At 40.5% G+C, this 23,815-nt stretch overlaps 3 protein-coding genes across 3 annotated transcripts; 2 read left to right on the forward strand and 1 right to left on the reverse strand.

Moving 5' to 3' along the window:
• Nucleotides 1-6,269: 6,269 nt before the first annotated feature.
• On the reverse strand, nucleotides 6,270-23,294 carry LOC121943129 (nucleolar protein 6-like). The gene is made up of 26 exons (XM_042486549.1): nucleotides 22,947-23,294; nucleotides 21,631-21,840; nucleotides 21,425-21,541; nucleotides 21,008-21,187; nucleotides 20,686-20,854; nucleotides 20,252-20,386; nucleotides 19,931-20,094; nucleotides 19,700-19,820; nucleotides 19,523-19,581; nucleotides 19,328-19,429; nucleotides 19,113-19,228; nucleotides 18,585-18,762; nucleotides 18,215-18,337; nucleotides 17,840-17,988; nucleotides 14,666-14,741; nucleotides 14,071-14,211; nucleotides 13,743-13,860; nucleotides 13,373-13,527; nucleotides 13,037-13,200; nucleotides 12,606-12,758; nucleotides 12,385-12,482; nucleotides 12,106-12,230; nucleotides 8,739-8,828; nucleotides 8,412-8,612; nucleotides 6,800-6,901; nucleotides 6,270-6,639 (listed from the first exon to the last, which is right to left on the reverse strand). Exons 1-26 carry the CDS (start codon nucleotides 22,983-22,985, stop codon nucleotides 6,490-6,492), a joined length of 3,435 nt encoding a protein of 1,144 aa, XP_042342483.1. The 5' UTR covers nucleotides 22,986-23,294; the 3' UTR covers nucleotides 6,270-6,489.
• Nucleotides 11,285-11,990, forward strand: LOC121943151 (cocaine- and amphetamine-regulated transcript protein-like). Its single transcript, XM_042486585.1, has 3 exons — nucleotides 11,285-11,487; nucleotides 11,593-11,676; nucleotides 11,805-11,990. The coding sequence occupies exons 1-3, from the start codon at nucleotides 11,341-11,343 to the stop codon at nucleotides 11,910-11,912; spliced, it is 339 nt and encodes a 112-aa protein (XP_042342519.1). The 5' UTR covers nucleotides 11,285-11,340; the 3' UTR covers nucleotides 11,913-11,990.
• LOC121943133 (E3 SUMO-protein ligase ZBED1-like) lies at nucleotides 14,753-17,316 on the forward strand. The gene is made up of 2 exons (XM_042486561.1): nucleotides 14,753-16,472; nucleotides 16,599-17,316. Exons 1-2 carry the CDS (start codon nucleotides 14,973-14,975, stop codon nucleotides 17,145-17,147), a joined length of 2,049 nt encoding a protein of 682 aa, XP_042342495.1. The 5' UTR covers nucleotides 14,753-14,972; the 3' UTR covers nucleotides 17,148-17,316.
• Nucleotides 23,295-23,815: the final 521 nt, after the last annotated feature.

Genomic DNA, 23,815 nt, shown 5'->3' on the forward strand with positions numbered 1-23,815 from the left:
AGTGCCACCAGGTGTGTAGGGTGAAAGAGTGTAGGCAAGGGGTGGGGGGAGAACAAAAGACAGACAAAACTGAAACGCAACAGGCACACACCAAACACACAAAAGTGACTGTAAAAAATAAATAAAAATCACACTCCGGCAGACATACAGGAGTCACCTATGGGGCCTGTTGTGACACACCAACCAAAGAGGGTACAATTAAGAAATTATCAAAACTTTACATACAAGTGTGCAAGGTTGTACTTTTAAACACTTACAGGGAAATGTGAAAAAGAGGGTTTGGGGGTCCTCTGCCAGAAAATTTTGAGCATTACACACTTTCCTGCATTCTGGGGAATTTTTTTTTCTGCAGCAATTTTTGCCTTTTCTAAATCAATTTCTACCGTAAATGTCTTATTTTGACAAAATTAACGTCCTCTGCTACTTTTATGCTTTTATTGGATATTTAAATGAAATAAACAATATAAAGATAGAAAAGATAGAAAAGATAAATGCCCCCTACAGGTTATTATAATTTACACCTACAGGTGTGCCCTTGGGCATAATAAGTTTATTTGTATGGCACTTTTGTAAAAAAAAAAAAAAAAAGTGCTTTGCACACAATTAAACAGAAAATAGATAAAAATAAATAAATTATAGCTAACATGTGAGCTACACAGAGAAAACTCAAAGCACACCAGCAAAAAAGACTACAGTTAAGTTCACAAGTTCATGTAAAAGTTGTGTTACCCTTTACAAACAGAGGTAATGGGTGATAACAGAGAAATCAGGAAAACAAAATGATACCATAGGGATTGATCCACAAAAAAGTGTGTTTTACAAGTGTGTTTTTTAGGTTAAGCACCAGCATCCATAGAAGTGGTATGCATGCATAGAAAAGATATTCTTTTTAAAATAAAAGCATTATTGTACTTACTATAATAAATAGTTTACTCTTCATCTTGTGGTGCTTATTCATTCTTAAGTTTTGCTCCAAAGCCATCTTTTGACAAATCTGTTCTGGCATATATCAGTTATTTATTTTAACCTGACCAGTGCTGCCATCTTCTACAAAGATAGGTTAAGGAGTTTGGTTGCACATGTTTTTTGTTTTTGTTTTTTGTGTGCCTTTGTCTGTGTCTGATTCAGTTTACCTCTTCAGGCTGCCAGAAGGAATCCCATATAAAAAGCTAGAGGAGCTGCATTTTTGGGCCACATGGTTTTAAACAACTCTTCCTGGAATGGTTTGGCTCCCAGACAGGACAGTAAATCGGAAAAGGGAAAAGAATGGTGGTACCCACAAACATTAAGAGAAAGCTTTAAAACCAACATGTATTTCTGTCTACTTTCTCCAATAACAAGTTTTGACAATTAAGCTTTCCTGTTTTACACACACACACACACACACACACACACGCACGCACTGTTGTTTTATGTTTTTCCTTCATAACCCTGATATCCTTAGGAAATACGCTGATCACTGTTTTTAATGTCTGTGATTGATGGCCATATGTACCATGTGTCTACCAGATGTGTCTGTCTTTCAGTCGGACTGCCAGTGTGGCAGTTGTTTTCCATCAGGTGCTGGAAGACACGACACACAGACAGGTGATGAAAGATTGATATCCCTCAGAGAGACAGTTTGGCTCACTGCCTTCGGGGCATACAGAGATTACGTTTGCAACAACTAAACACTGAAATTAAAAGACCGATCCACTTCACTGCAGGTCAAGGGTCCTTGAAGTAGCACAGGAAACTCTTCAGTTCATTGTTTCAGATTTCCCCTTTTTGATTTGTTAAGAGCCCTGTGTGTAGGATTTAGGGGGATATATTGGCACAAATGGAATATAATACAAGTCATTTATATCTAGGGGGTGGGTCCTCGTCCCCACAGATCGCCATGTACCACCTTGTAGCCCAGAACAGACACACCAAACACTAGGTCTAGATAGGGACATTTGCGTTTTGACATTTTTTGTGTTTAACACGTCAACCACCACAGTTAGAAGCCCCTCCGCGAAGAACAGTGCCAGAAAAACACAGATTTTTTTTTTAAACTGCTTTATACTGTGTTTCTGCTAAATTAAATCATGTGGTCCATTTGTTTTGGGAAAGAAGAGACCTTAGTGGATAATTTGGCTGCTAAAAACTTCCCAGCTAGAAATTTTTGGTTTTAAAAACATTGTTAGAATGTTACAGTGCAAGTTCCCATAATGTTTTCAGCAGCAATTTTTTTTTTTTAGTTCCTTCAACATTCTTTCTAAAGGTAGGGTAACATTCTCTAAAAACATCCTAAAAATGTTTGCAGATAACCCTTGTTTATTTATTTTTAAACTATAAGGTAGGAACATTATGCCCTCCCATTCTCAAAATGTCTTTAGTAGCGAGGTATTTTCTGTGTCCCCAGAATGGCATTACTTAAGTGTAGGCTAATGTGCTTTAAAAACTTTATACAAATGTTTTGTGCTAACACAAGTAGTTTCATTTTAACATCATTAAAAACATACACACACAGTTGGCTTCACCACATCGCTCTTTCCTCCACTATTAAATAGCTTTACACATTCAATGCAACATATGACAATTGTGAGGGATACTTGGAGTATACATAACACGTGTGTCATTTAAAGTAGTTAAGAACGCAAAATGATAAATATTATATTCTTGTTATAAATCTGTTGTTAATGTTAATGTTAATATTAAGGTAAACGCTCTTTTCACCAGTGTAACTTAGCTAGATGACTGTTAAGATTAGCATTTCCCGGGATAAATTCACAGCATGCAGTCTTACATTAGTTGTGTAAACAAAGAAGACAGGCCAATGAAAGTAATAACTGCTGCTGAATCGGCATTATTTTCCAATGTTTGAATGCAGTGTTTTACATCATTATCCTGTGAGAGGGACAGTGAGCATGTATGCAGGATACAAGGACTCTGACATCAAATCAGCTGTCATTAATTTCATTATTTACGCCTGTGCTTTTCCTCAAAACATCTTCTGTAAAAGAAAGCCTGGGTTTGATTTTGATGAAGTCTGGCGCTATCAAAAACATTTTAAGAAGGTTATCACTCAACATGTTTGGGATTTTTTAAAATAGAATGTTATCCTGTCCTAAAGAACATCATTCTGGGGACTAAAAGAAAAATTGCCAGCGAGCATTATTAGAACATTGCATAGTATCATTCTCAGAACATTTTTAGAACCAAAAATTGCTAGCCGGGTTTGTGATTCATAGAAAAGTGCTATATTTTAGCTGTGAACTCAATTACACACATTTAACACATCATTCTCAATGGGGTAAGTGCAGTCTTCTGTCTGTTGTTCTGTTGTTATCAGGTAAAATTGCAGGAGTGTTTTATAAAACAACAATCTATTATATGTTATGCTGCAGCAAAATGCTCTACCTTTGTTAACATATCACATCACAGAAACATCCTAAACTAAAGGAATTCTTATTATGACAAGTTTCAGCTGGTTGTCAGTCCTCACTGCTAGATGACGACACTAAATCTCCCTAAATCTGACACACTGGACCTTTGAGACAGACAGCCTTGTTAAAAAAAAGAAAAATGTGTCAATCCACTCAATGAGTCTTCGCTCAACAGTTTTTAGCAGAACAAATAGCCCCGTGATATCAGTCTAAACTGTGTGAAAGAGAAATCAGCAGTCATGTCGCATCATGACAGAACTGACTAACTGACTAACTGACTAATAACAACCACCAAATTGCAGAGTCATTGTTAGCTCCTCTCAAGATCAGGTTGGCAGCGTCTTGTAATCGATGAATCACTCCAAAAGGGATTTGTAAAACGAACGTAGACTCACATTTGTTTGCAGCCAGACAAGAACTTACAGATAATTGTATAATATATATAAGAGGCATACGATTAAACATCAGTCAAATTGGATGATTTGATTTATATCACTGTCTAAATGTTGTACTGAGTCCTGCGTGTGGTGCATTTAGCTTGTCTCTGGTACATTTCCACTTTCTCCACTTTCTCTATAATTAAGCTGGACTGTAATCAAAACAACATGCTCCTCTGTCAACAGCTGCAGACACAAACACAGACACATCCTATGACACAGCCAAATGTGTCGTAAGAAGTTTTATATGCTGTGTTGTTCACGGCTAAGCTCACAATGATGTTACAAACACACTTGCAGACCTTTGCTATGCCGCAGACCATCGTATGGATTAGCTTTTGTTTCTGCAGTTGAATTTTGATGCCTCGGACTCAATAAATTGATCTCTGCTTTTGATTGAAGTGTCACATTTCTTTGAACAAATTCATAAAAATGGTAAATGGACTGTACTTGTATAGCGCCTTTCTAGTCTTATTGACCACTCAAAGTGCTTTCACACTACATTATCACATTAACCCATTCACACACTGGTAGCCGAGGCTACCTTACAAGGTGACACCTGCTACTCAGTAATTATTCACACGCACTCACACTCCATTGACATGGCATTGGGAGCCATTTGGGGTTCAGTATCTTGCCCAAGGATACTACGACATGTTGCCCAGAGGAGCCGGGGATTGAACCGCTGACCTTCCGATTAGAGGACGATCCACGACCCGCTTTACCTCTGAGCCACAGATGCCCACAGTTAACAAATGATGCAATAATTATATATAAATTAGAAACAGTATTACCATCTTGCATTTGTCCAGACGTTTTGCACACATTTTACTTGATTACATTAGGGACTATTGTGTTAAGAACATAATGTTACAGAGACAGGAATCTCATCACTCTTCGACTACAATTTATACTCACGCTAATCACAACCCTCACCTGCATCTCAGATTTTATTGCCCTTTCAGTCACCGCTGGAAGTACAAGTGAAATCTTAGACAAGCCTCAAAGACAGCCAGAGAGAGAGAGACTATCACGCAACTCCAAACACTGAACACCTTTAAGTACTATAAACCCTCCCTGAATCCAGGTTATTATAGATTATCACACACAGGTCCACTTACAATTTATTATCAAAGGACCACTGAAGACCAGCAGTTTTACTGTTTATGAACGAAACTGTCAGCCTGTATTTACATGTCGCAGATGGCAAGGAAACGTTTTATTGTTGCATCACCTGCTTGTTGATTGTCACCAAGGTTGTGAAAGCTCACATCCACCTTTCTTACGTAGGTTAATTTAGCAGAAATGACAAGTATAGGCAGAAACTGGAAACTGTGACCTCAAAGCCTCAGTGTATCAAGTAAAATTTCAACAGTACTCCACTTCCTGGTAAATCGGTGGAGTATGTTGATCCCCAGAGCTGCGTTTTGGAAGCAGTGGAGCAATAATGTCAGTAATTTATGAAGAATCTGTTTTTTTTGTTTTTTTTCTTTAACACCAATCTCGTATTTTAAACACATTTTCAGGGACTGTAGCGCCTGTCTGAAAGCAAATTAACTGGTACTCTTAAGGATTGTGACACAGCCATTATGCTGGAGTTTTCAACTAACCAGAAATTTAGAACAGACATAAAACACTTTTATATGTTTGTCAGATTCTTGATGTTCAGTTCCATTTAATATACTTCTGCTGAAACTGATTATGCTAGTTATTATCCCCTGTCTACTGCTTTCGTGATTATTATCTTGCTTATAGTAACAATGACTTTAAAGTTTTGGCTGTGAACCTCCATCACAGTTTTCCTAAAAAAATAAGGAGTGAGACAATCCCTATGCCTGAGTTTCTTAGAAGCAGTGAATATGTGTCTGAAAGTGTCAAATACTGTCAACAGGAGACTCATGGAAACCTGAGTCCTGTTTTTAATGTCTAACAACCAGTTTCATGATTTATTGATTTACGCAAAACTGCAACTCTGAGCTGCAAGCAACTGTCCCATTGATTATTAGTTAAACGTATTTTATATGGTCAATAATGTATCAGAAAATATTCAAAAAATGACCATTACCATTCCAGGATCTTCAACTGAAGCATTCAGATTGCACCGTTTGTCCAACCTACAGTCCAAACCTAAATGTATTCAATTTACTACCAAAGAAAACAACTAATCTTCACATTTTAGAAGTTTGTTGAAAACTGACTTACACAATAAATCTACTATCAAAATTATTGCTGATATTTTTATTTTTTTATTAATCAACGAATCATTTCAGCTCTATCGTAACAGCATAACTAAACTCCAAGTTCAATTAAGATTATTTGTAAATGAATGGTCCAAGTCTGTATTATTTTGCCATCCATAATGTAATCACCAATTATATACTCATCATTTTCTTTTCACAAAGGCAAAGGAATCAAACATAAATCATAAGACTAGAGATGCATTTATTAGACATGAAACAGCTTCACCAAAACAAACATGCTACTGATCTTTAACAGCAACATTAATATTAATATTAATTAATAATATTGTGAACAAGATGTCCGAAATGCATTGATGTTGACATTGATTTGTTGATAGGTCAGGCACGAACAAAACAACAGTAATGTAATACAGTGTAATGTACCTGGTAAAAACGGTGTGTCTAAAATGACCATTTTTCAGTCCTGGCTTCCACTGATTTAATCAAGCCCTTTCCCATAATCCGGAAGTCCTCCAGTATTGCTTCGACATTGGGAACTGTACTTGCCTCCTCCCCAGCCACCTGTACACTCCGAGCAGACAGCTGCGACGTCTGAAGAAGAAAAACATCAGTTCAGAATGGTGGATGCTGATGTTGGAGTAAAAAGAGGATGGCAAAGGTGAGGGAGACACATGGTGCAACAAAGCAAGCTGTTGGCAGTCAAAAAGGCTTGTTTACATATTGATGCTTTCAGATAGAGGAAATGACTCACCTTAAAGGGCAATGGTAAGAAGGCCTTTGGCTTCCATAAAACTGCGATCACTGTTCCACCATGAGGGTCAGAGAAGAAGAGGGCCAGGTCTCCGAAGGCCTCCTGAAAATCAGTTTGGTAAGAAGATGCAGTAGAAGTCCAGGACACTAGATAACAGACTCCATTTCGTTGCCAAACTGTCCTCCACAAGCTGTTAGATTGAACAAGCTCGGTTTGATGAGCCTGGTCTAGTCATCGGCTCTTAGTCTGTCTGCTTTGACTTTTCATTAATGTTCATGTGTAGACTTGTTCATACTGTGCACAACATTAGACATGTATTGACTGCTTATCGTAGCCCACATCGCACTAATAAGGGAAGGAGTAATAAAGGAGACAGAGAGAAAGGCCCTATGGCCAGACTGCCAAAAAACGCAAGACCTTGTCTGAGAAATGTTTTTAAAGGGGCTGTATACAACATTCAGAGCATTGATATAGCAGCAAAAATCAACAACAACAATTTGCCATGTAAAAATAAAGTGGAATAATGGTGGCGTAAGTCTTTGTTGTGGTAGACAGTCTGCCAGGGGTGGTTAGTAACAGATAACAAGCAATGCACATGATTAAAAAAGTAGTTTTTCAGGAACCTGTTTCTTTTTTTTTTTAAACTATACTATACTACTACTATTCTATTCCTTACACGAGGATACTTTTGAGCCAGTAATCCACTTTTTACTTCACTACATTTGCCATTTATATCTTTCACCTCTGGCTACAGTTTTTTAAACGAAAATCTAAAAAGGACAAGAGTTATGTGATGAAGAGCTTGCTGTGCTTCCTGAAAAACAGTGTGATCTCTGCTTGTAATCAACTCTTTGACTAACATATTGAAGTTAGTCGCAGAAATGGTTGAAAAATGTGAAAATGTAGTTGGTTTTCATGTGTAATGTTCATCTTTGATGTTGTTATATGGAAAAGAGATGTGGAGAGGAAAAGGTGGAAAGTAGTAGATTGTTCATATTTAAATAGTATAGTATATATTTGTTTTATTAGCCTACCTGCTCCACCTTATTGAAAAATGTTTCATCAGGTGCTGTTTTTTTTAGTTCCTCCAACCTTAACGCTATTAGCTCTGTCAGCACTGTTTCTGTTGCTAGCACTGTTTACACCATTAGCACCGTTGGCTGGTAGCGGCCAGGCTCAGCCACGTCCATGTTTTCTGATCCTGGCTCGGACTCTGAATCGCAGATATGATTTGAATGATGCATAAGCACCTTTAACCATAAGAGTTGTGAGCAAAACAGTGTATGGAGAAGGTGAGGACCAGGGTAAATAACTGCTGAACTAAAAAAGGTTAAAGAAATGTGATCATTGTTTCTAGGAAATCTACCTGTGTTGTGAACAATGCAAGTACAGCCTAGTGCCACTGGGTATTTCTCTTTGACAGTAATTAATTTTTATGGTCAGGAAGCCGCTGGAGGCCACATAGGATATTTTCTGGGGCTGATGAGCCTTGCGCCAACTTGCATGCGCAAATCCTGCTGTACAGCTTTCCTCGCATCCTGTGTCAACAAGGCGTTAGTAACACCACACCTTCCTTTTAATCTGAAGTTTATCCCTAACAGATAAGACTCACCCTGAGCTCTGCCAAGTAGAGGGCAACGGGGTTGTAGTCGACGACAGGCAGGGGCCCTCCAGACTGGGCCACACTGCCGGTCATGAGGCCCCTGCTGAAGTTAACAGTCGGAGGGTCCACTGCTTGAGCGAGTAGGGGAACCTGCTTGGGGTTCAGGTGAATCAACACATCGTAGGCATCCAGAGGAGGGCGCATGACCACCTGCAAAAACAAATGCATCAAAACGCTGAAACATTAAATCAGAATTCCTTCAGATTGTGGACCATTTATTAAGGCAAAAGTAAATAGGAGCTTTTAAGTTTGTTTTTTTTTTTTTTTTTTACTAACCCTGACATCTTGTATTTGGCTACCGTCCATTAGCTGATGTTCCAGTAACTTCAGACTCTCCGCAGCCACCATCACCACACGCTGCAGCATCTGAAGACACACGACCAAAACAGAATACCTAATGGTTAAACATGGTAGCTTTGGACATTTCTGAGCATTCCCACTGAAAATACTGTGACATATCATATAATATATAGACCACCATTGTGGTCGAACAGCTATCAGTGAGCACTGGGATTTCCATTTCCCAGTTTCTCAGAACACATACGACATGCCCAACAATTGCAGATGCAAAAAGGCAATAACAACATGGACAACATTATGTAAAGCAATATCCAGCAATTGTTGTGTTAAAAGGAGCCGCCTAATGTATTTGTTTCAACCCATCTGATCAAAGCACACCCATATGTTTTTTGCATTAGTGCAAATATAGCTGCAACACAACACAGGTAGCATGAGGACACGCGTTAGAGTTAACTTAACGTGTGTTCTGGGCTCAACTGTATACTGGCGACGCCAACTACACACACTCTGCTGTAAATTAGTTAATCATTTATTTGTCCCATGGAATTATAGAAGGTACAACTCCAGCAAAAAGGGATCGTATCAGCTCCTTAACTTGCGCTTTGCAATTTAGTCCTTTTTTGCATTTTCTTACATTCTTGGCTGCTGCTTTTATAATTCTCCACGTTTCTGGATGGTTCTGGAAATTTATGCTTTCTGGTTGTGGAATGATTTAACTGTTCACATATTCCAACCCCAAGAAGACAGTTGTATGGTTGCTTCTCCAGAATACAGCCCCTGAATGGCGTATAGCAGTGATCCACTGCAGGAAGGGGAGGTCGTCCAGTTTGTCATTTTGACAATTTAAAATTACATAAAGCTATACCAAAAATGTACTTGAAATTCCACCGTATTGTCATTATTATACTATTATGTGCTAATTTGTAGTCTTCTATCAATTTAGGATTTTATTTAAAGGTACTTAAGCCCATTTACATCAGCATGTAACCTACAGTAATGACAGGTACCATTTCCTTCAGGTAGAACTTGTACCTCTGCTACTACTACGTTGTTTTTTTTACTGCAGTTAGGCAGATGATGCAGATTATAACCCATGTTCACTCACCAGGGAAATATAAAACTTGTACTTTGATTCAAACTAACTTGAAATCTCTATCAGGTTCAGTTATAAATCATGACATGTGCAAAACCGATTAACATTTTTGAGGTTATGAAGGTATTTTGTTGATGGAAAGGATCTTGTGTGTTCTGAGAGAAACTCCAATACTCATTCTGTTAACAGTTTCATATAATCCCAATCTGCTCCCTAGTGGTCATTCTGAGGCATTGAGAACTACAACCAAGAGAGTGAATTGGGATCATTCTTTCACCTCAGCTATTTGATTTGAGAAAACTTTTCCATTTTTTCCCTTTTTTTTCTTTAAAGAAATTTCTCCTTGAAACACAGTTTTCATGGAGATTCTGACATCCATCTGTTTTTCTTATTTGGGATTTTTTTTCGTGGAAAAGAAAAGAATGTTACAAATGCTAACACATTTGTGCAAAAATAATTGGTAGATGTGTTTTTCTTTTTCTTTTCATTTCTACAGTTGTATAATATTTTAGGATTTAAATTGCAACTATAATTTCATAATAAATATTATTTTTTAATAATTACTTTACAAAGCATTATGGTTTTTTAAAACAAATAATCACTCCACTAACACTGTTATCCAACAAATAGTGACTGATCACACCATTTATAGGCCCAAACAAGCCTTTTGCTGCTCACAGGTGCTGCAGATGGTACCTTAAAGAGGACCACATAAATCTATTTGCAGCGAATGATTAAGGCAAGCCCCCTCCATGGTCAAAATCTATTCTGTGTTTGTCAATTTCTTTTTTGGCCTCAGATTTAAGATTAAACCCTTAAAAAAACTTAATGAACTATGCAGATACAGCATTCACTTGATACCCAATAGCATTCAATGCATTGTTTTTTTGTGATATTTTATATCACTTACTGATGTTACTACACATTACAGCTTGTTTAGTGTTCACTTCCTGTAGGAGTGCCTCTGTTCCAGAGCGACTGACATTTTTTTTTTAAAATGCTTGGAGTCTCGTGTTACACACCCTCTTCAGACTTTCATTTGGGCATTCTTGATTTCTTTCAACTTTTCTTTTCAATTTCTATGTGTGCAGATGGCTCTGCAGTCTCGTGTCTTTTTATGGCGATTGGCGGGGTGTTTACCCTGTATGCTAATTAAGATTAAATGACGGGCACTTTCAATTTACGAGGACAAGGGGATTCCTCTTATATTAAAACACAGATACGAAAAATTCTGCGGTTAAGAACACAACATGAATCTGATGTAGACTTTTCTTCGGATCTTTCTCAAGAACAAATTCAAGAAAAAACTTGTAGTGGTGAATTAGGCCTCATGACGTCTGTGTAAGGACGTCACAGAGCACAAAGTTCCTGTTCTCCCCCACTGTTATAAAGGAGGATGCTGGGAGAGGCTCACTTTTAATGTTGGGTTTGTAGGGAGAGTGAGGCCGGATAACACAGGAAGCTTATCTGGGTCAGCTACGCAGCATGGGAGGCTGGTGTGTTTATCATTTCTGTACACTACTGTGTGCCACTGGACTCCTCTACAGCTACGGTCAAGTCCAAACAGAGGAATACAAATCTAAATATTTAACTTATTTCACTACGACTGAGGACAGCAATGAAAAGCAACTGGTGAGCTACACCTGATGGTCTCCCAATACTATTGTTTATTTTTTTGATAATCTGGTGGTATTCTAATGTTAAGTAAAGTAATACATAACATTTCTTTGTTTCCAGATCAATGATTTACATGGTGTTTTGGAAAGACTTCAGAACAATCATATTCCATCTCTAAGAAAAAGGCAAGGATATCTGCCTGTGGTATGTAAACCAACATCTCAGCCCATCTTTAATTATTTCAATTCCTAAAATCAGTCAGGTCAATCTGTTAAGAGCAATATGTTTGTTATCTTTTCATCTTGATTTAATTTGGTGTCATATCTTTGCAGTGTGATCCAGGAGACCAGTGTGCACTAAGGAAAGGCTCCAGGATCGGGAAACTATGTGACTGCTTTCTGCCGCGAACATGCAACTCCTTTCTGCACCGCTGTTTGTGATTCTCTCTGTGTTAAAAAAGACTTATAAGCTTGTGATCCATTTGATTTCCCAGTTCCCAAGTATTCAAATTTGTGTTTTTTCCCCTGTTACTGACCATTTGTAATATTTAATAATTCTTCAATTCAGCATTGAGAGCTGATCTATTAAATGTGTTGTTGTGTGAGTTGTGTACTTGTGTTTGTGTCCACTGACCTGTACACTAGGTGCTCGCTTAGTCCACATAGATTGTTTTCTGTCCTTAGGCGTAGCTATAAACATGACGGGCAGAGACTCCCTGGAGGCCATGAAGTCATTCTTGATCTCTGTGTAGTCGGCAGCTGCACGTGACACAGAAATGAACAATTAAACTTGGTGTTGAAACAGCGACCAATACGAGCGGGTTCTTAAAGCATGTCCGGTTTGTATATAGAACGAGGCTGGGGGGGGGATTTGTTTGTGTGTGACAGACGGAAAAGGTGTGTGTGTGCTTGCCTGCAAGCTGGTTGTTGAGGTTAACTACCAGCGGGTTGTTCCTCCAGTCAAAGGAAGAAAGCAGATGAAGGAAACGAAGGAAGCCAGCCTGTGGAGAACTGAGGAAGACACAAAGTCATTCACATGACCTACTGAACGAAAAAAAGGAAGTAACAAAAAATAATTCCACAAATGAAACTGATGAGGAGGACAGATTATTAAAATATCGAAGCGGTAGTTACCCGGGAGGAGTAAAGGGTGCAGGCTGCAGGAAAAGCGACGCCACCAGCAGGTCTGCTGTGTCCTCTGTGATGTCTTCACTGAAGAGCTGAGCCCCAAGCCAGCGTTTGGCTAGGCGACACACTGCCCCAAAACATGGGTGCTGCTGCTGGAGCCTGCCAACAACAGGATGAGATGTATAAGATGGAGCCAATATGAGGAAATGGTGCATGCAGGGTAAACCAAATAATGAAGAATCGGGAAAGAAACAAAAATATGGGGACAGAAAGGAGGTAAACTAGGACAAGGTTAAAGAAAGTGAAAACATATAAGCAAAAATAACTGCTTTATTGTTTACAACAGCAACATGCAGGGTTGAAAAGACTGGGGGAACCAGAAGGAGCCCTACATCCCTAATTCCTGACCCTACCTTTTGTTATTGTTTTAATTTTACCCGTGCAATGTGCTGGTGAGTAGAGGCTTGTGAACGGTGGCCATCTCCAGAGCCTGAGCCTCCTCGTTGTCTCTTACGACCAGCAGACCCTCTGCATTAACACTCTCCCTCAGCACCTGAGGCTCACGATGGTATGCCACCTGGATGCGGAACAGCAAACCATCCTGGATGCATAAAAAAAGGGGGTAAAAAGCATAAATGAACAGAATACTGTGATTAAAGTAAAACACTGTGCCAAACTTGCTGGGACATACCACAAACTTATAATTAGATTCCACAGAAACCACATTCCAGTTTACAGACAAGTGTGGGACCTGTACAAACTCAAAAAAATACCTTCCAGACATCTAGGTGTGTGGGGCACGGCCTGCACGTATAATTATGGTGCTTCTTCAGTAACTCTCCCAGGCGGATGTGGAAGGCAGTTCGGATGTGGCGGATGGCGAGGCGGTCATGAGGCCATTTTCCGCTCCCCTCCATGTGACAGATCACTGTAAGATCAAGGTTACCAATTTGTTCGTTAAGAGTACGAACTGCTAAATGTCTGTGACTAACCAGGTACATTACAGAAACCAAGGAAGTTATGTTTCAGTCAAAAACATTTTCTCCTGCAGACGGTAAAGAAATTAAGTTTAGATGTAGTTTGCGACATATTTAACAAGAGTTAACAGCTTCTAAAGTAGCTGCTGGTGGATGAAACGCTGACCTGTGATAGGGGTGATATAAGCAGGGCAGGGTTTGTCCTGCTTTGGTACCAATGATCTTGAAGTCTTTTCTCTGTCAAAGAAGGAAAAGTCCAGCTTCAGTGGCGAAGGGGGAAAGACCTGCAAGACACAGATTACATGTTAGAAGTGTCATAAAGTCAAATTCACAATTTACAATAACCTCAGCTATTAACAACTTTGCAAAACTTCTCTGAACTTGAGTTGTATTTGCTGTGGTGTTTAAAATAATGCAAATTACTGACATATTATGACCACTACTTACCACTGCACTAACAAGAGCAGTTCCCTGTTAAGATCTAGATGTTTTACCTGTGTGTATCTGAGCGCAGGGTGGGCTCCTTGCACTGCTGTGATTGACAGAGGCAGACCCTCCAGCCTCCAAAGTTTTCTACTCAAGTCATCGTAGGACTGAACCACCAGTAAGCTCTCCTCCTCTCCAGTACTAGACAACTGAAGAGCAAAATACATGTCAAACAAATGCTGTACATACCATGGATGTATTATAGGTACATACACATAACCATATTTATTTAGTGATGAATCAGTAACACTGACTACCACCTCTGTCGGCCTGCATCATTTTTTTGATTGAACAGCAACCAATAATATAAACATTACAACATCTCAGGAAATAAACAACATAATAGAAAAGCATTGCACAGTTAACACAAGATATACTCCAACAGGAACACAAAAAAGCACAAGTTTAATAAAAAAAGCAACAACTTTACAATGTTAAATCAAAAGAGAGCAGGATTTTCATACAATATCCATCACATAAAACATAAAAAAGACGCTATTTTATTTGTTTTCAATGAATCTCATCGACTTTATTTTGATTTTTCTAAGATTTTTTGTTTAAAAAAGAAATTAAAAAATTCAATCTTAACGATTTGACATTTACCTCACTTCCCGTTTTAATGACGTCATCCACCATCGCCCCCACATATCGCATACAGGATTCGGGGATATCTGCATGCCTGATGGACAATAAATGCATTATTTTCTGTTTAAGAAAGAAGCATCAGCAGACTGATACCTACACCCACATCACTGTCGTATTCTGTAAGGGCATATGCACAAATGACGCGGCTCGCAAATCGGCTTTTTATGACCCATTTTAGCGATGGCACTTGACGCTAACCGCTAACATTAGCTAGCTCGCTAACGTAAATAACATTTCCAGACGCTAGTTAGCTCCACGAAACAAAATGAAGCGCACGGGGAGGAGACGAAGCTCTGTGTGGGACTGCTTTGAACAAGTGGGGAACTTCGTCCGCTGCATGAAATGTGACGCTACGTTGAAGTACTGCGGCGGAGCCACCAGCTCCATGATGAACCACATGAGCAGGCACCATCCGTCCACTGCGCCCATAGACGAGGATGAGAAACCGGTGATTTGCACCGTTCAGTGCATGGAGGAGGAGAGCGCCGCTAATTCAGACGTCATGCAGGTTGCCATCATGCCACCTAATTTAAATATGACTGCCAACCCCCCTGAGCGGGACTATGGAGAGAGGAAGCGCCTGAAGCGGAGCTCTGTGTGGGACATTTTCATCAAAGTGGACGACGAGGTGCACTGCACGATGTGCGACACAAAGCTGAAATACAGGAGCAGCACCACCAGCATGATGTACCACATCAAAAACAAGCACCCGGACACCATGCCCAATGATGGGGTGTCGCTGGCAACACATGCAGAGGTGACTGAGCTCATCTCCAGGATGATAGAGAAGGACATGCTTCCCATCAGCGTGGTGACTGGTGATGGTTTTCGTGAGCTGCTTACACACACTGTGCATAATTATAAAATGCCATCTCCTGGTGATATAGCACGCCTTGTTGAGGGCCATTTTCATGAGAAGGTGGAGGAGCTTGTGCTGCAGCTGAGCAGAGTGGAGAAAGTGGCTCTCACTGCTGACTTCTGGACAGCCCTCCCATACCAGAGGTACATCACAGTTTTCTGCTCATTCATAACAGAGGACTGGCAGGGGAGGTCAGCTGTGCTGCAGACACACAAGCTATCATCAGACGGCCACCTTACTACTGACAGTGTCACAGAGCGGCTTCTCAGCACTGTGCAGTCCTGGGGTATTGCTGGGAAAGTGACGGCATGTGTTCATAACAACACACAGAACATCCTGTCGACACATGCGTGTGCCCGTGTCACCTGGGACTATGCAACTTGCTTTGCCACCACATTGCAGCTAGCAGTGAGTGATGGGCTGAGTGAGGATCTAGTCCGCATCATCGTCGCTGCAGGGAAACTAGTTAAGCACTTCAATCACAACTTGCTGGCAAGTGAGGCCTTGGAGCAGAAGCAAGTTCAGATGTGCCTGCCACAGCACAAGCTCATCCAGTCGAGCAAAGCTAGATGGGACACAATCTGTGATATGTTTGAACGGTTACTTGAACAGCGGTGGGCAATTAAAGCGGTGCTCTCTGATCGCACAATCACCAACAGACAGGAGGCCCAGATCCTTGAGATCGAAGACGATTGCTGGCAAATCATTGAGAATTTCACACCTGTGCTGGCAACGCTGAAATGGGCAACGACGGTCATATCTGCGGAAACTGAAGTGTCCATTTCAAACATCTACCCAATCACGTTCAGCCTCATTCAGACCCACCTTGTGCCAAAGGAGAATGACGTTGAGCAAGTCTCTGAGTTCAAGCTGAAAGTTCAGAAATCACTTAGAAATCACATGGAGGTAGGCAAAAAGTAATCAATTTGCGCTTTCATGCAAATATATTTGTTACCTGCTGATGCTGATTGAGTTAAATAATCTGCATTCCCTTATCATGATTCTTTAAAAATGTATTTTCACTGTTCGCAGGTTGACTCTAATGATCTCGCCTCCAAACCAGCTCTTATTGCCTCGATGCTGGACCCTCGACACAAACACCTCAGCTTCCTGACCCCAACAGGGAGGCTGGCCGCAAAGGTTAAACTGCATGAACTGGTTTCAAAATTAGATGTGATCACAACTACTGTGGGCGCAAAGGATGAACAGCAGGAGATCCTGGTCACACCTGACATCAGCCAGGTGACTATGCCCTCACAACTGAGAAGCGACACCAAAAACACTATGATGCTGCTTCTAGGTGACAACTACAGCTCATCCTATGCCACGGACTCGGAAGCTCAGGTAGATTACTACTTGAGAGACATTGCTCCCTCACTGGACATAAACCCGCTTGACTGGTGGAGGGTAAATGGACCGAGATTTCCCAAACTGGCCACTCTGGCGAGACACTATTTATGTATACCTGGAGTATCACTACCGTCTTTATTGTCCGAGGCTGGACAAACTTTTGCAACGATGCGTACAAGACTGAACCCAGAGCATGTCGACATGATGATCTTCGTTAACAGAAATGCGTAACTTGCATGACCAAACATGATGGAGAAGTGCACTGATTTCCTATACCAATTATAAGGTTACTGTAAGGTGCTAGGGGGCAAGTTAGGTATAGACATTACAGGAGAGAAGATGGGGAAGATGGCAGGTACTCTTAACTGTTGGTATGTTGTAAATGCTGGTGCGAATAAGGCTACAAAATTCTTTTTTTTTTTTCTGTCAATGAAAACTTTTCCCTCAACAGTGACTGTGAGCTGCAGTCAAATACCTAACTATAACTTACCTATAAATTAAGTTCCCATCATTAAAACACAGTGATTTGTCTCATCACCTCTCTGGATGTGACCCTCCTGGCTTTAAAAAGGGGACACTTAGCCAATGGGGACATTAAGTCAGAAATATCTGAGTAAATGTCACTGCAAATCCTTCTCATTCTGCATCAAACATCAGACATACCCAACCATCTAATAGGCTGCTAACAGTTTAACCTTTACCTTAACACAGGTATTTCATCTACAAATCAGAGTTAAACTCACCAGTAAAATTTGAAACACTGAAGAAGTAATATCACTAGTCTGTTCTTTTGTTAGCATGACAGTATATTGGATATTTGTATTATCAACACAGCAAGAAATTTGCTGACCAAACTAATTAACTGTATTATTGTGATTGTCTGTTGTGTCTGTTAATGTGCTACGCAAAGATAAAATACATACAGCTGTAGCAGGTGTGCAATGATCTGTCTGGGGACCAGTCGTTTTTGGCACATGCTCTCTCCCTCCCACAGCACAGCCTCGGTGATGGCGCCGTCCTGGAAGCGACGCAGCTCGGAGCGAGAACCCCACAACTGACGAAACTCAGCTGTCTGGCAGAAGAACACTGCTGTGGTTAATATTGAATTGTAACGCAAGCATGGTAACATATACGATAAAAAAAAGTCTACAAAACAAACAGTTTAATAAAACAAGCATAAATTCTAAATTGTCATGCAACATGTTTGTGGCTTTGGCATGCAAGACAAAAAGCCTTTTAAAAGGTGCAAAAATAAAACACTACACACACGAGCAGAAAGGAGAGACAGGTGAGGTTACCTTGGGGCTGTCTGCAGGGGGGCCTCTTTCCAAGACAGACGCTGCAAGCTCCGGCCGTAGGAGCAAACCGAAGGAGAGAGGAGGTTGAGCTTTGTGTTTTGGGGCCTCGCTCTCTACAGACCACTGTGATGAAACAAACATGATTTAAAGGGATTTAAAGATTGCACATCAGTTTAGATGTGTGTTTATTTTTGACTCACTCCTTTGTAAGACACTTTTGAACTGTGCTGATTCAGAAACATGTACATCAGTAGTAGTATTAGTGCTGATTCAACCTGGGTTTAGACTTATTGTAAAGTTAGGCACAAAGTCAGTGTGTACCTTCTGCCAAAGACAGATCTTAAGCCAGATCGAACCAAATATGCCTCACCTCAGGGTCAGGAGAAAGGGAGTGGGTGAGGAGGTGGATCCTTTGGCCCAATCCTCGTTGAAGCAGCGTCAGAATAAAAGGGAGCGCAGTGTGGACGTAATTTCCACTGTGGTCCATCAGCTCACTGAGGAGATTCAGTTTCTTACAACTGGACTGAAGCTTCACCAGCTCACATAACCTGTGTTTAAAATGAAAAACAGAAGAGCTTATAGGAAGAAAAACGGGAAGACAACGTAAAAGAATTCTGCTCTGAAATGAAAACCAACTCTTTTGATGTAAAGTGAGGTGCAGGATGTCCGGACCAGCACCCTATTTACTGCCCGACCTTTAGGACTCTGACAATGACTTTGTATGAGAGGGTGTCTAAACTGTCTTTAGCCAGAACTTGTAAAGCAGAAGTTAACACATGCCTTAGACAAATGATATGTGCTGCAGAGGAGACGCAATACAAAGCTGCATATGAAGTACATAAAAGAGGGACTGGATGGAAATAGTTTGCACTGCATTAGCTGATAAATTGAACCATACTGGAATACGTGGTCGCTTGTCCTTATCATGGGTTTGGGGGTCATGAGGAGGCTGTGGAACCCATCCATCGTGGGGTCGTCCCAGAACTGCATCGACACAGATGCCTCGTGCTGCAGCTGAGAACCAATTAAAAAATTGTCAAAAATCTATTGCTTAATCTCACCAGTGTAAAAACGATCTAGTTTGAACACACATTTTGTTTTTGCAAAACCTACCTGTTTGTAGGTACAAGCAGTCATGTCAGCACACATGTTGAGATGTCCTGAAGGGTCGACAAATACCACTTGAAAAGCATCGTGGAACTCCGCAAGAGATGGCTGCAGGGTAAAGATCGAAAATAAAGTTGATTACAATTCTAATAACACAAAATGTGTGTGAATAAACTACGTGTACAGGTTTAGATGACTCACAGCTGTAGAGTCAGGCTCTTTGGCGAGGCTTATCCCATTCACTGTCAGGTCTGTAGATGCTGAGTGTGCAAGTTGCAAGATACTTAGAACAGAGATATGTACGACTACCTTATATCACATTGTGTTTCATGTTACCATTTATTCAAATCTGCTCTGATGGATTTTAAATGTTCTTACCAAGGAAGTTTAAGGTGTTTCGGAGCAGCTGATAGGCTGTCATGGAGTTACTGATTCTGTGAGTGGTCAGCAGGTAAGCCAACAGCATTGAAGCCAGGAATCCATTAAAACAGCCAGTGCCCTGTAAGACATGAAAGAAACCCAGATGGTGATGTGATAAACTGTGTCAGAAGATTAATAAATACAAAGATAGAAGTACAACAATTAAGAGAGCCATCTCAAGCCTCCTACCTGGTCGAGCTCTCTTTGACGAAGCCAGACTTTGAGCAGAGCCACCCCATCAGCAAAAGCCGAGCACTGGGAGCTGACAGCGGAGAGGAACTGGAGGTGAGCCCTAGGCAGTAAATCCCCCAGAACAGAGCTGTTGTAATGCGGAGTGGGAGGCTCACTGCTCTCTGCAACAAACAGACAAGAAAATAAATTGGTCTTGATTAAAGTGATGTTTCAATTGTACTGCGACTGAGAAACAATATGATCCCAAATATACATATTGATAGGATAACTGTGATGCACAATATTTGTAGAACCAGCCCTATAAATGAACAATCCTACCAGACTGGGAGGTCTGCAATCCGGTGTACCACTCTGTGCGGATATTATTCCTCTGTGGATGGAATCGGCTGGGCTTGAAGAATCCAGGAGGTGGACAGGCATGAACACGTATGGTGAAGTTGCAGGATTCTTTACCTGAAAGATGAGACGCAACAAATCACATATAACCCAAAACTAAAGCTAAGTTTTAAATATTATGGTGAAAATACATGTGTTCTGGAAGTACTGAGCATGCGACATACTGCAGATGTTTTGATGTAGTTAAAAGCATTCCCCTATGGCTTTAATTCATCAGGAATTTTCAGGTTTTTTGGGGGGATTTTTCATTCACCAAAGGCATGCAGAAAAACTTTTTTCCCTCCACAGCAAGTGTTGACTAATTGACATAGAAATAATCGTTTAGGGGGTAAAGTGTTCCTTTGAAAGTTCAATACCTGGAGGGGTCAGCAGCAGAACAGGTCGGAGTCTGTTGCCATGGAGACAGGAATAACGCATGGGTCCAATGTCAGAGCAGGATGCGAGATGTTGGGCCAGGCCAGCCAGGTAGAGAGCCCTTTTCCTCGGGTATCTCTGGTTCACGACGTCCTTTGGGTGGAGGACATTCTAACAAAGCAGGGATCAGCAGCCAGAAGTTACCAGTATTTCTTAGAATCGAATGACTATTGTGTTGTCATACTGCGTTCAGTACATGACTAAGCATATTGCTCTCAATGCTGCAATTAATGTATTGACATTAAAAAGAGGAGAGTGAGTTACAGCTGGAATTGTGACAGCCAGGTCCACCATGATGCGTGGTTTGGTGCAGGTGCCCAGGGGGTAGCTGCCAACCAGATCCACAGAAGCAGGAGGTGCCATGTGGAACTTGCCCTTTGTTGTTTTGGGTACCAGGAGGAAAGGGACTTTAACTGTACCAGACAGCCATGACAGGTCACTTGCCTGAACACAGAGAGAGATTGAGTAAAAAAAATATGGTTATAGGTTTATGTGTGTGAATTTTGAGCCTAATGAATGGAATTGAGTCTCTACGCCCAATCAAGAAGTGTGTCCTACTAAGGAAGTCTTGTTCGGATCGGAAGGATCAGTATTGAGCCTGATCAACAATTTTTTTTAATAGATCAGGACTGGTTATTTTGAGCATGAGCCCCTATTTCCTACAATTACAGTAGTACATACGTCGGCCTCTGGTGACTCAGGTACACTCTGGAGCAGCTTGGTGACTGTCTGAATGAAGGAATCGATTTGCCGTTTCCTCCGCTCACTCAGGACAACCTCTTTCAGCAGCTCCTCCATCTGTTATTGGTGATAAATTATGGACATTTATTCGGAGTGTGCAAAAGGTTGTGTGGTTATTGTTTACATTAGACAACAAGAGGTCTCACCTGCATTTTGAGCAGGCTGCAGTGAAACAGGCTTTCCGCTTCTTTCAGCTGGTTGAGCTCCTCTGCTGTAGGAGGTCTGTAAAGATCACTTCTGGACAGCTTCACTGGATGATAGACCACCTCCTCCCCTCCAGCCTCCTCAGGTTTGCTCCTTTTGGCTTTAACAGGAGCATCATTTTCCTCCTGCTCGTGGCTCTCTGAGAGAATCATCTGTGAAATAACAACACGTGTATTGGCAGCAATGTTTAGAAGCTCAGTTTGATTCAACTTTTTGTTGTTTTTTTTCCCCTCCAAATTATGTTCATCAGCTTTGTTGTTCATTTTGAACAAACAGAACAAACAACAAACCCCATCCCTTCGGTCCCATATAACAAATATTTCTTGGTATGAGGATAAACTTAGACTAACATGTTATCAAATATAATTAAGCAAATAGTTATGGGTAAACGTAAAAAATAAATTAAAAAAAAGTAAATAATTATAATGAATAAACATTAATAATACATTAATTTAAATAAATAATAACAAGATAACATAAAGATATATAAATAACTACTTGTACATCAGTGCCTACATACATACCATAATACATTAAAACCAAAAATCACACAAACATAATTCCTTGACTAATTAAAAATAAGGAAAGTGCAAAACAGTTATAATCCTGTTCTCTCTTCCTACTAGTAGCCATTTTTCTCCAGCTGTGTAAATTACAAGCTTCCTTTTGGGTGATGGTGGTTGAACCCATTTGTCTAAAAGCAGGCATATACACACGGCCATTCAGAAAATGTAAGAAAGGTGTCCGCATTTCATAAAAACCATCAGTTTTGCCTGTTACTATACAAGTCGTATTTTTCTAATGCCAGGCTGCAAGACATCAGGTTTGTGACGGCCTTTCCACCTTAACGCAATTACACGTTAGGATTGTAGCAGGCAAAATTGACTGATTTACTAAAAGATCTGTAGAATATATGTGTAAGAAAGACACTTTGACTTCGACCCTGTCATTCATTTCCACTGAGAAATCAGAATAATCAGGATATAATTTAAAAACTGAGCTAACTAAATAGCATTGTGTTATCGTGCCGTTAAATCTGGCGTTTGTCCAACGTTGGATAATAAGTATTACTGACCGTAGCCCAGCTGTTACACATTTAATTTATCTTAATCAGACACTGCACAAGAAGCAAAGTTGTAGTTGCCAAATTGTAGGCGAAGCATGCATGCAACAACGTTGAACCACATTACTGTCCCGTGTGTTAACGAAGCGGTAGCCTCCAATCAGCTAAAAACACGATAAATATCGTCAGTCTTACCTCTGTGGGGTCCTCAGACACCGTCTGCTTCTTCTTCATGTCTGATCTACCTTCCGCGTGATTGTAATCCCGATATTTTGAAAGTTTTAATCAACACTGCTTTCCCATTATTGCGCTTTCACATGTGCAAAGGGTCAGTTAAACTTGCTACCGACAAAACTTTTCCCGATTGGTGTAGAAGCGGCGGAGATGAATGGTGATTGGCTCGCTGCACGTCGAGCGTCCAGCCAGTTTTCAGCATGTTAGGTTGCATGAGCACGCTCCCGTGCGATTGCTGTTGGAGAGCCACTGCAGCGTCAGGGAAAAGGCTCTTACATTTTAATGCATTTAGTGGTTAAAAAAGAAAACTCATGCAGTGACTACACTTTAATATAGTCTGTGTGTATTATACACAGTGGTTCTTCTGCTATTTACATAAATTACACATTAAATAGGCCTTTACAAACTGTAATCACTGCTTGAAATGTTATTTTGCTGCATTACAATTGTTTTTACACTGCGTCCCACATAAACTATACGTGAATAAATGTCAGATTTAGATCTCTGTCATGTGACAATGTGACACTTTTATTTTGAAGGGTAAAATGGTCTGTTGCCTAAAAAAATGCAGTTAAACCACAAAACTTGAGTGAAAAACGCGAGCATCTATATCCCATATTGATTGACTTTGACCACAACACTGGATACCAGCTCAACAAAAGTCAGGTCATAACTATGCCACTTTACTTTTATCTACTTGCACAATTCTGACAACCCCTGACCCTGTCAGTGCTCCTTGCTGTTTTGTACTTCCCTCTTTGCAGGTGTCTTGCAGGAAGAGATGGTCATCAGCTTGATCAGTTCCACCTGGGCAAGCTGGGCTTAAGTTA

The sequence above is a fragment of the Plectropomus leopardus genome, chromosome 5 (genome assembly GCF_008729295.1).
Source record: "Plectropomus leopardus isolate mb chromosome 5, YSFRI_Pleo_2.0, whole genome shotgun sequence".
Classification (NCBI taxonomy): Eukaryota; Metazoa; Chordata; class Actinopteri; order Perciformes; family Serranidae; genus Plectropomus; species Plectropomus leopardus.

Coding starts and splice junctions, on each gene's coding strand:
- LOC121943151 (XM_042486585.1), top strand. CDS start 11,341: ATGGGAGGCTGGTGTGTTTATCATTTCTGTACACTACTGTGTGCCACT. Junction 11,488..11,592: donor ACAGCAATGAAAAGCAACTG/GTGAGCTACACC, acceptor CTTTGTTTCCAG/ATCAATGATTTACATGGTGT. Junction 11,677..11,804: donor GGCAAGGATATCTGCCTGTG/GTATGTAAACCA, acceptor ATATCTTTGCAG/TGTGATCCAGGAGACCAGTG.
- LOC121943133 (XM_042486561.1), top strand. CDS start 14,973: ATGAAGCGCACGGGGAGGAGACGAAGCTCTGTGTGGGACTGCTTTGAA. Junction 16,473..16,598: donor CACTTAGAAATCACATGGAG/GTAGGCAAAAAG, acceptor CACTGTTCGCAG/GTTGACTCTAATGATCTCGC.
- LOC121943129 (XM_042486549.1), bottom strand. CDS start 22,985: ATGAAGAAGAAGCAGACGGTGTCTGAGGACCCCACAGAG. Junction 19,582..19,699: donor AAACACCTTAAACTTCCTTG/GTAAGAACATTT, acceptor TTGCACACTCAG/CATCTACAGACCTGACAGTG. Junction 19,430..19,522: donor AAGAGCCTGACTCTACAGCT/GTGAGTCATCTA, acceptor TTTACCCTGCAG/CCATCTCTTGCGGAGTTCCA.